Consider the following 11946-nt stretch of genomic DNA (forward strand, 5'->3'; position numbering starts at 1 on the left):
TCAACCCCACCCCACGAAAGCAGCCAGGCTACAGGTAGGTGGGAGCTGGAGAACGCACACAGGTGAAATGTTGCTCGACGGGTCTGATGGGAAACAAAGCTTACGTAGCCAGCACAGATACTGAAAGAATGACAGCTCTCTCTCTCTCTCTCTCTCTCTCTCTCTCTCTCTCTCAGTCAGGAGGAGTCTACATGGGACGCTGTCACTCTGGAGTTGTCTGCACACTGGAGGGCTGTGTTTCTACTGACCTCTGCACATTGGAATACTGAGCCTCTTTTTTCCCTCTCTTTCTATCTCCAGTCTCAACCGGGGGAAGGAATTCTGGCAGAGCTGTTGAAGGGGAACTTTTTTAATTCTTCCCCTCTTTTACACACACACACACAGACACACACCACGTATCTCGTCTGTTGGTGTGTAGCCTGCAGTGGTGGGCGCAGACGTTGATAGTGTTTGCGTGGATGAGTGGCGTGGACAGTGAAAAGGAGACATGCTGCAAAATCGCATGGCTGGTGCCATCAGCACCACAACCACCACTGAGATACCAGACCTCAATGAGGTAGGAAACACTCACTCATGTTTTCTTGCTCTTTTGAACTTTGTTTTCCTGACTATAAGTGATTGTCAGAGAGGCGTTTGTTTGTCTGTGTTTGGTTCGGTTTCTGTCCTCTGTGTCTCTCAGCTGTGACTTATGCATTGGACTGTGGCCTAATGGCTCAACCATATCCAGGCTAATCGAGTGCTGTTGACGTGTGTAAGGCAGCGTTGTGTTGTTCAGAGAGGGGCCTGTAATAAGAGCCACTGTCCGTGGAGGCAGGGCCCTGTCATGTTTATTTTATCAGGGCCTGGCGCACAGCCGCTGTTGCTGCGGTCAGCTGCCATTCAGAGACATTCTTACAGCTAATCAACTGACACCCTCTTAGATGGCGCTAACTGGCGGAGAGGGCATCAAACCGCTGAGAACCACATTTTTGACTAGTAGTTATTGATTTGAATCAAATAGATGGCCACATCTGAAGTGGTTAATCATTGAAGCCTTTATGGGCAGAAATATTTTAATACAGGTTTGTTATTCTATCTGTCTCAGTGTTAAAAATTACTTAGAGCAGCTTGTTTTTTTCTTTTCATGTGTGACATTTCTCGTAATAGATAAGCATTATCTTTGATGGGACTTTTTGTTTTGGTTTCAGTGAAATTTCTTCCATTTTATCTTGAGATAACAGTCATCAGATTGTCTACCTAATTAAACCTTTTTGATTGTGGCTAATTGTTCTTTGCTTGTTTCACTGTGTGTATGTGTGATGTCTATCAGAGGAGACTCAGGCGTCTCAGATTGACCCTCCGGCCTGAGGACAGTCCAAAATCCCAGAATGAATCTGTCAACTCTGTAAGTATCATTTTAGCATCTTTCAATTGACTTCTTGCTGTCAGACAAATTGGCGCTAGACATTTTTTCACGTCATAATAAACAAACTTCCTCTTTTCACTGACTTCACACAGTCCCCAATCTGTTTGACTAGCACCACAAATGGCACAATGCCCTGATAACAGAAGACGCTCAACAAGATAAATGACTGATTTCTTTACGTTAAGACACATCAGCTAGAGATGCTCTCGATCCAAGGTTATTAACTTGGCGTCTGTGGTCCCTGAAAACACTCCTTAGGGTCAGTGGAAAAGATGTAGAAAACATTTTCTTGAATCTGTATGACATACTCAATTTCATTGAAATATATTGAGCTTCTTCTTTAAAAAAATGTTTAGCATTTTTAGATATTTTGTTTTAATATTTTACAATTTTTACTGTGCTTTGGATCAAATAAATGCAAGCCTTGGTGAGCATAAAAGTCAAAAACATTGAAAAAATTTTACTAGCTGCTAACTTTTGTGTGGTAGTGTGGATATTTACAGGGGTGGACTTAACATTACGCAAGGTAAGTGGCCGCTTAGGGCCCTGGGGAATGTGGCCCTGGGGGCCACATCTGATATTGGTGAAACATATTTGCAGTATTGAGCAAATGTAGCCAATCATAGACATATCTGTTGATTTCTTGAAAGCAATGACCAGAAGTGTTTAAGTTAGAATCCACAGACCGCACAACGTTTTTGTCAAGTGCTGAGTTCTGCGAGCTCTAGAATCCTCTCATTATAACAAAGTGTAGATATGATGTAAATAATGACTGGAGATTTTCGCTTAATAAAAGATTACATTTTTGAATTGTTTCTCGGCAAACCCTACCGTATGCCTTCAGAACTCTTGGAATATAGAATGAGTTGCATGGGATAATTTTATGTTTGTAAAAAGATTGAAAAATGTTGCAATTTATTAAACGGACAAGTGCAAGAATTTATTATTATTATTGTTTTTTTTTGATAATGACTTCTTTTGTGATCCGGAAAAAAATAAGAGCCTAATATGGCTTTAGAACAGCATCAGGTTGACTAATTGCTGGTTGTGAAGCAATAAATATCCTAAACTATAAACTATGAGAGCGAGCAAAATAAAGGTTAGGCGAAAAAACAGCACATCTGCATACCTGGAATTTGCTTAGGGCCTCCAAATCACAAAGTCTGCCCCTGGATATTTATATTTTATATTTATTTATATTGTATATATATGACAAAACGATTGACAAAAAAATTATAATAATAATAATTATAGGCTTTAGTTATTTAATTATAGGATTTACCTTTAGGCTTAATTTTTAAGGATGTGAAAGATAGAATTTCAGAAAGGGGAAATTTTTGTTTTGTCTGTGAATGTTGGGTCAGTGTTTCAGAGAGAGAAATCAGAGTCTGTGTCCTTCCCTTTGCTCTGTCACTTGGTTTTGCGTCATAGATCCATACTGCCAGCCCGTAACATGCCACGCACCTTTACTGATAAAAAAAAATGCAGATAAGCATGCATTCTTGGAACTACATGCAAAGATTTCATAGTTTAATGATGTCACTTTACTTATTAAGCCAATATGTTTAGAAACAAGTTGGGTTTCATGCAGATAAATATCCTTGAGCGGCCCCCAAAGTTCAGAGTCACATGAAACAAAGCTCATGAATTTGAGTCACCTATTTACCAAGGGCGGTAAAGTTAATTTTAAGCTTGTTTGCATATACAGCTTAGTTTGTGTGTCAAATTAATTTGTATATTTGACAGTAGTTGCTGTAAGCCTTCTACAGACAGTGGTGTGCTGGGAAAGAAGTCAAGAGAGGTGTGTCTACATGTACATGAGAGTTTTGATCTGTACCTTGGCCTGGAACTTGCACCCTGCAGCTCTTAGTCCTTGAAATTCAACTGATATCCGCCCTGTTTGGTCTCTGATAGGAGCTGCTTTGGGAACGTCGGGCACTTTCATAAGCCACATACTAATGAGAAGTATAAATCCAGGAGCTCTGCCAACATAAAACTGTTGATGGCCTTATCAGTGTCTGTCTCATGGGAAGGGCCAGCTGTGGGCATTTTGCTGTGTGAAGCGTCAATACACATAACCCAGGCATGCTTGATGAGCTGCCAGTGGCCAGTTCGATCTGGAATTTGGTGATTGGGCATTTCAAGTGAGGGCAAAGATTTCCCCACACAGATTTTGCAGTGGGTTCAAGCTGGTATACAAATTTGCCACACTGCCCAACAGAAAGCTGCTTGGTTTGAAAGTGAGTGGTACTTCATACATTGCTTCATTATTGACAATGGATTATTGTGAAATTTTACTGAAAATTTGCTAATGTGACTGCACCTTCAGCAACAGAGATGAGCTTCCATGGAGCTTTGAGAATATTTGAGAAAATAACTATTTAGCCTTTATGTTAATATTAATTAGTTGGTTATGCATAGGAAAACTTCCAGGCATGGATATCTAATATCTGGGTGATGTCAGGGTTTTTGCATTGATTTTGAATATAGAGGCTTTTCATATGCAGTCCTTTGCATCATAATTAGTGACATACTGTAACTGTACAAAACTTGAAACCAGGTCAAAGGAAGACACAATGAGAAGAGGGAAAAGTACAGTCAGGATAGTTAAGTGAAAAAATCTAGAGAGCTTTTCATTTAACTGAGATATTCTATTACTGCCATAACAAAGAACCAAGACAAGAAACCACTGCAAAATTAAGATGGGTGTGTGTGTAATCCTATCCTCCAAGGGATACTAGTCTACCTGTGGTCTGAATTGCCCGAGTTACACCTGTTGGATTACAGGAAGGCCTGAAATTCACTTTGACCCAGGGCCAGTTTTTCTCATAAAAGCATCTGTGCCAAACAGCGCAGAATGACAGCATAACTGGTCTCAGCAAAGCTGGAGTGGATAGCTTTGCCAACACCACCCACTGCATGCAAACAAATATACTGTTCTGTAAAACACAGATGCTAGACTTGCGTTTACACCCTCGAGCACATCTTTATGCAACAACAATAGAGCTCATTGAATAGTGTTCAGTTCAATCAGTAAGATTACGTGAGCAAGGTAGAATATGAAACGGGGAAAACACATGCTTTTATTACTTGGGCTTAGATGACAGATATATAGTTCTAAATTAGTATATTAATATTGTGCACAGAAATATTGTCAAACTGAGCATAAAAGTTTAATGCAGCTGTATTTTGTTAGTGTTGCCTGTCATTATATGGTTAGGCACATTTAATGGAAGTACGTTGTATGCAGAGAATACAATTCTCACATTGTTTACAACAGTAACTATCTTCAAGCATAAGGATGGTGCTTATAGCAAATTTGCTTGAGTAATGATTTTTGATGATCATTTGATGATTTAAAGTTTACCCAAAATGTAAAGTTTTGTCCTCTTGTACTCACTTTCATGTCGTTTCAGATTCATAATACTTTTGTTCATCTTTTAAACACAAATGAAGATGTCTTTATTTTAAGATGTCTTTATGAATTTTATAATGTCTTTACAAATTTTATTTTAGGAACTTTTTAAAGCATCAGCATTTTAATGGAGTAGACTTTCAGTGAATGGACAGAATTATTTTCAACCAAAATATCTTAATTTGTGCTCAGAAGTAATTGATGACAGAACTGTCATTTTTTAGTGAACTATCCCTTTAATATTTTATTACCAAGTACTGGAGGCCAAAACTGGAGGTCCTGTTTTCAACATTTTAAATAGCTCTCCCCTGTTTAACTGCCTCAAATTTAATCTCATGGGCTTGTGTTTTTGTGGGTTATCTGTCAAATTCAGTGAAGTCCAGCGCAGAAGGCCATGAACAACACTGACATCATTGTTCTTATCTCCACCCATTCCCACACATTGCTCCCCTTCAGTCAGAATCAGAGAGAAACATTAATCATGTTTTCTCAACATCTAATTCTCTATTTTAATGAAGAGTTATTCTCATCTTCACCCTTAAGGTTGAGACAGAATTCAGTCTCTCTCAGTGAGGAAGCTGAAGCTCTGAAGTCCTCTCTCTTTTGTTTTGGAGAGGAGTTCTGAGGAGGTGTGGTCATGACATGAATGAGATTACAGTTCTGAGAAACTATGTCCTGAGAAGAGAAAGGGGAATACCACACCCTGAGAGTGTGATCACAGCTGGACTTCATCAGTGTTGTTCCACCTCAGTACGATGTGAAAATTGCACACATGAAAAAGATGGAATATGGTTTTTCATAAACAGGAAAGCTTTTTAGAAGTAGGATTTAATTGTTGCATAAAGACATTTGGCAAGGGCAAAACCTCTGATAACGCCTTCACCTCAGCAATCTGTGAACACAACGTTGGTTGTCCAGGTATCACCCCAAGCATCAACATGTCGGAAAAAATTGTATAAGACCTAATGAATAATGAAAATAATATATGTTACATCGCAGGGCGAGAAACTGCTCAATGGTTCCTGGAAAAAGAAAAATGGGCTCATGCAGAGAGAAAGACCACCTGGGAGAGAATCACCTCAACAAGAAGACGAGGTATGACAACCTCTGAGAACACAAACAAACCCGAATCAAGATTAATAATCCGATTCTTCTAATATTTACCTGACAAAAATTTGGAGTTGGTAAGAATTATAATTGTTTTATTTGAAGAAATTAATACTTTTATTCAGCAAGGACACATCAAATTAATAAAACAAAAGTGACAGCAAAGGCATGTATAATGTTACAAATTATTTCTATTTAAAATAAATGCTTTTCTTTGGAACTTTCTATTCATCAGAGAATCCTGAAAAAAATGTTTTATCAAAAATATTAAGCAGCATAACTGTCTTTAACGTTTATAATAACAAGAAATGTTTCTTGAGCACCAAATCAGCATATTAGAATAATTTCTGAAGGATCATGTGACACTGAAGACTGGAGTAATGTTCAGCTTTACAATCTCAGGAATACATTTTAAAAATGCATTTTAAAATAGATTTTTTTTTTTTTATAATATTTCACAATATTACTGTTTACTGATCAATAAATGTAGCCTTGGTGAGCATAAAAGACTTCTTTTAAAAAACATGAAATCTTACTGACCTAAAATTTTGAATGATAGTAGACACTGTATTTTTCCACTGGATCCATTATATAATACTGTACTTTTGGAACATACTAGACTGCATATGTTTTTAGTATTTGGATGTTTTTGTGTCACCCGGTAATATTATCAGAGTAATTTTATCTATGATAGTGATGGAGTTTAAAACACAGGTGCTGGTTTCCCAAAAGATATTTGAGATCAGTATGTTATTGTTTGCAAAGCAAGCATGAGCTGAAGTGTATCGGCACTATATGGCGTCAGGGCTTCTTTGCACAGTAAAATGCTTGTTCACTTATTAAACATATCACAAAAGAGCTTTCTTAAACCAAGCAAAACATGATATATGACTCCTTTGGACACACTTATCACACAAGTGATCCAGTGTAAAACGGTCCCAGAATCCTGCAGCAGAATCAGAATAAATTGTAAGGCCATTGATCCTCATCGCTGTGCCCTTGAGCGAGATCTTCTCAGCTGTAGTTGCTCCTGGGGTTTGCTAATATGACACCTTTTTCACTTTACTTTACTTTCCCTTTGGTGTTGTCAAGAAAGAAATATTGTCTCTGTGTACTTTCACTGTATAATGTTAACACAACAGCATTCCAAGTTTCAAGTTCCCTTTCTTATATTCATGGTGAACCTGCAGAATTTAATTTAATTTTATTTTTTTCATTCTTTCTGACTGGCATGCAGAAATATGAAACCCTCGCTGAGGACTATTCTGACTGTCTGTATCCCAACCTCTCATTGTGAACACTCAGCTGCAATGCTTCTAATACCAGAGCATGTCACTCGCAAATAGTCTATCAGTCTTTATCAGCCATGATGTTCCAATAGGTGTACACACACACAGTGGTGACATTGGTCTTCACAGCTATTAACACTACAGTGTCACACTCTCCTTTTAAACACATTGACAAACTGAAATTTTAGCCCTGTGGTCCTATTCCCCCAGCACCCTGTGACCAATAGCATCGGCCGGGAACAGCCCGCTCAGCACGGGACCAGAGTTTATGGCGTGAAGCAGAGCACAGGCACCAGCCACCAACAGGAAGTGATAGCACGTGAGTGGTCTGTCGGTCCCCTGAGGGATGAGATGAGGTACATCAGAGAGGTAAACGCAGAGACTTTTCTTTTGGTACCTAGCTAATTTGAAGACTAGTTATTGCTTAACTAGTTAGCATGGTATTCAGCAATATACATCCAAGCAGATAACTAAAAACCATCTTTCTTTTCTCATAGGTACGTGACTCTTTGGAAAAGGTCAGAGAGCGCATGTATGGCCAGTTTGGAGGGATGCAACAATCAGTGCAAAAATTAACTCAGGAATTAAAGGTGAGCAAATCAAGGCAAGAATATTATCTACCACCAAACCTTACCCTGTCAGACTTCATAAAAATGCATTTTATAGTGGTATGACAAGTTCTCAATGTGCTGACTGTGTTTGTCCCAGGCAGCCAACTCTCATAAGCGTTACCTTGAGTCACAGGTGAGGACGAGAAGTGCAGCTATGGATAGCTTTGACCAGATGAACAGCTCCCTCGTATCAGCAAACATTGATCTACAGGTACAGGATCAATGTGGTCACTGCCAGCTGACTGGAAAAGAAAGCTTGTTCTGTCCAGAGAAACTCATGACATTTTTTAGTCAACTTTTGAATGTAAATGCGTTTTTAGAAATCATTGCTGGAAAGCTGTCAAAATCGTGTGGGGAACAGAGATGATATGAGAACTCTGCGCAGCTCGTTGGAGAAGACAGAGGAGATACTCAAGGAAACGGAAAGACAACTAGCATCAGCACAGGCTGAAAACCACTCTCTCAAAAATCAGGTGCACACACAAACAGCTGTTACACAACACTATTATTATCATTCAAACCCTTCATGTTACAGACATCCTAATACAATGGTTTTTTGGACTAAATTTCGCACCTCCTGGAGGAAACAATGGATTTCAGTGAATTTGTTTGAAGTTAAAAATATCACTTTTTTACATAAATAGCATGGTTATTAACGTGACAACTAAATTGCTTTTTGTATGTAGGTGGAGACTTCTCAGGAGGCTAAGACTCGAGTATTGAAAGAGCTGAGTGCAAAGCTACAGAAGGAATATGAGGAACAGCTGCAGGAACAACAGAGGAAATACAGAGAGGAGATAGAGGCTCTGCAGGTACAGATATAACCAAACAAACAGACACTCACAATGCCTTACTGTCCAACAAGTTCAGCAAGAACTGCACTGCATGATAATGTGACAAATGCATTTGTTTTAATATGTGGCTTTTGGAAGACTACATTTGTATTATACTTCACAAGCAGGGTGTAAGGATTCCAATCTCATAACAGGAAACATCTGTAGTTATTCACCAGGGAAGAGAGAAAAATGTTGAAAAAAACTTAAGTAAGAGTGCCACCTAGTGGTAATAGTGAAGATTTCCGAGAGAATGATGATCATGACTGATGAATAGAGGCAAATAAATGACTGTAGTTTTGACCTGTATGTCTGCAGGCTCAGCTTGATGACTACATGAGGAGGCTTGAGGAAGCAGAGAGGAATGCTCAGATAGCTGAGGCAAAGATCGCTGAAAGGGATCAAAGAATTACAGAGGTGGAGAGGCTACTAAACTGTATGGCTCAGGTAAATAATATCAGTCGGCTCAGCCTTTGCCTGTTACCCTGAAGGAAACTCTTTATTCAACACTTGTCTCTTTATAACAGGAAAAGGGTGACCTGATAAAAAAGCTTTGTGAATGTGAACAGCGCTTACGTGGTTTGGACGAAACTGACCATGCAGATAAAGCTGTGGCCAAACAGTAAGACATTTAATGTATACCTACAGTATAATAAGTTAGCAGCTGAAACCAGTGGTGATGTCTTGTTTCTGTAATTCAGGACGGCTTCAGTGGACAGCTTAAGATCTATAACAACCAGATTACATAACTAAGTAAAAGTATAAATATATAAGTAGGGCTAAGAAAAATAATGCATGAATTTCTGTGATTAATATTTGCTTTTTGATGCATTAAAATAAATGTTAATGTAGCATTCTTTTTTTTTTTCATTTTCTGAAGTAGAAGCTATGCTACTTTATGTTCCTTACATCCTTGATACCTTATTGACAGAAACATCACCAAACACACTGTATAAAACGCACAGCTAAATGTGACGTTTATTATAATGGGTTTGTGTGAATATTGTTTAAGGTTCACTTAAATTAAAAGTTGTTATAATATTTTCAATGTTACGTAATTGTAAATAAATGATAAATAAAAAATGGTCTAACAATTTGTAGTTTAGGCCTGGTCTGTAATTATACTGTAATGATGGATGGCTAGAATTACTCATTTTGTTCCCATAAATAAATAAATAAAAATGATCAGTTTTGGTATAAGTGATTCATAGTATTCATTCATAGTATTTAATATAATACATTTTTAAAATATTGTTTAAAATTCTGTCTTTAAAATTCTGTTGTTTCTACATTCATTTGGAGATTTAGTGTGAAAATACATTTATGTTAAATTCTTATATTAAGATTAATCACGATTAATTACACAAATCTCTGCAATTCATTTGATTTTAGATTTGTTTTTTCCTTTTTTAAAAGTATTAATCTTGTCCCCTCAGTAAAAAAAAGAAAGAAAAAAAGCTCCCAATAATACCAATGGCCAATAATACTGAATTCCATATATTATATCACTCCTAAGCAAAATGTTCTTTCACAGGTCTGAGCAGCTGAAAGCGGAAGCAGCAGAACTGAAAGAGCGAATAAAACATCTCAACGACATGGTGTTCTCTCAACAGAGGAAGGTCAAGGCCATGATAGAGGAGGTGAAGATTTACAGAGACTGTTTGTTCTGTTCATAAAGAGAATACCATGTACACAAAATGTCCTTTCAAGAAGTCATGACACGATTATTGTAATTTAATCTATTTAGTTATAAAACATACAAACAATTTTGCAGGTTGAAACACTGAGAGCAAAAGTTGCACAGAAGGATATGTTCATCGCTGAGCTGCTGGACAGGATTGCCATTGTGGAGTGTGAGGTAAGAGCAACTGTTTCCATGTAGCCAGCCAGTTGTGGTTTTTGCATGCCCCTCATCTTTACCAATCTAAAAAAGGCACAGATTGGTTGGAATAAGCACGCTGAATGCGACTATTCCTGAATCCATTGCTATTCTGTCAGCTGGGCTCTTTGAGTCCCTTTGGCTGTCATTCAGATTTCTTCTCACACATCTAAACTGAATCTGTCTTTGTCCAATGTCCTCTTTATATGTGAAATTAACTACTTAATTTCCCATGCCTATGGTTTGACTCTGTCCTGCTTTCTTTTTCTAGAATAATGAGTTAGGAGACAAGTTGAAGTATTTTATGTCTATACAGAGAGCATCTGAGACTAAAGTTGCCACCAGGGACATTGGAGTTGGTTGTGACCTCTCTATTAGGTAATGAGCAAAAGATCACCTTGCCATAAGAAATTTAAAACTGCTTTTGAGGCCACGGCTTTACACACATGCTCTTCCTGTGTTCATAGATCTGAGGAGCTGCCGTATGTCGCTCCTGACCAGCCCAGCCCCATCTCATCGGCCTTAAGATCCTCTAGCAGACTGAACTATAGCCTTCTTAAATACACTCCCGGTCAGTACAGCTCAATGCTGCGCTCCAGTGCAGTAAATACACAAGAAACTGTGACCAGTCCCACACAAACTTCAAGTTATGTTCAGACCAGCCATGAAGACGGGGACTGTAAATCTCCAGCATCCTCAGAACTGTCCTCTACCACCAGTCCTAGAGCGAGGACCAGCCCGTCACAGATCTACACTCCTTTTATGAAGCTGATGGAGATAAGCGCTAAAATGAACATAGACTGAATGCAGTTTTACTGAAATGGCAGCAGCAGAAGCTTATGGAACATGAAGTATTGTTGTTTAGTTACTGTTTATGTAACATTACAGTATATGTGAATAACCTACTGATCTGTGAATAACTTATTTTGGTAATATACTGTATACTGATGCACTCTATGTTGCTTTGTTTCCCAAAAATCTAGTGATTTTATGTGATAGCTTTCTATATTTTACAGTTATCTATTTATATTTCCATTTTCTGAGACCATATTTCCATTTTCTGAGACCATATTTCCATTTTCTGAGACTGTATTTAGATTATTTTCTAAAGTGTATTACACCTAATATTTTGTTATATAAAAAAAACTCCAAAATAGGCTCTACCGTATATATATATATATATATATATGAGGGTTTCTTTCAGAAAAGGAATGACAGTAGCTATCAACTGTGATCTCAGCTCAGTACTTGTGTTTTTTTTGTGTGTTTTTTGGCTTCAGTGTGTATTAAATGTGTTTAAATGGTTCTTTTTATTTGTACTAAGAGAGTTGTTGACATTAGTGGTCTCACACTCTCAGTTGCACTTTTTGCCCTGGAGTTGCTGATGCAAAGTCTCCAATTCACCTG

The 11946-nt window shown here is 38.0% G+C and overlaps 1 protein-coding gene across 2 annotated transcripts; it reads left to right on the forward strand.

Moving 5' to 3' along the window:
- The first annotated feature begins 201 nt into the window (after window positions 1-201).
- LOC306873036 (myocardial zonula adherens protein-like) lies at window positions 202-11678 on the forward strand. 2 transcript variants are annotated; one of them, XM_079422033.1, is made up of 14 exons: window positions 202-556; window positions 1310-1384; window positions 5820-5915; window positions 7427-7585; window positions 7714-7806; window positions 7925-8038; window positions 8148-8300; window positions 8514-8639; window positions 8979-9107; window positions 9188-9282; window positions 10195-10300; window positions 10435-10518; window positions 10856-10917; window positions 11007-11677. In XM_079422033.1, exons 1-14 carry the CDS (start codon window positions 488-490, stop codon window positions 11341-11343), a joined length of 1698 nt encoding a protein of 565 aa, XP_079278159.1. In that variant the 5' UTR covers window positions 202-487; the 3' UTR covers window positions 11344-11677. The 2 variants fall into 2 exon arrangements, with proteins under 2 accessions (XP_079278159.1, XP_079278158.1); XM_079422032.1 differs by having other exon boundaries at window positions 205-556; window positions 10811-10917; window positions 11007-11678.
- Window positions 11679-11946: the final 268 nt, after the last annotated feature.

This window comes from Barbus barbus (assembly GCF_936440315.1).
Source record: "Barbus barbus genome assembly, chromosome: 1".
Lineage (NCBI taxonomy): Eukaryota > Metazoa > Chordata > Actinopteri > Cypriniformes > Cyprinidae > Barbus > Barbus barbus.

Excerpts from the sequence above, each read along its gene's own strand:
- LOC306873036 (XM_079422032.1), top strand. The coding sequence starts at position 488 with ATGCTGCAAAATCGCATGGCTGGTGCCATCAGCACCACAACCACCACT. Across the intron at positions 557-1,309 it reads AGATACCAGACCTCAATGAG|AGGAGACTCAGGCGTCTCAG; the intron begins GTAGGAAACACT and ends GATGTCTATCAG. Across the intron at positions 8,301-8,513 it reads ACCACTCTCTCAAAAATCAG|GTGGAGACTTCTCAGGAGGC; the intron begins GTGCACACACAA and ends TTTTGTATGTAG.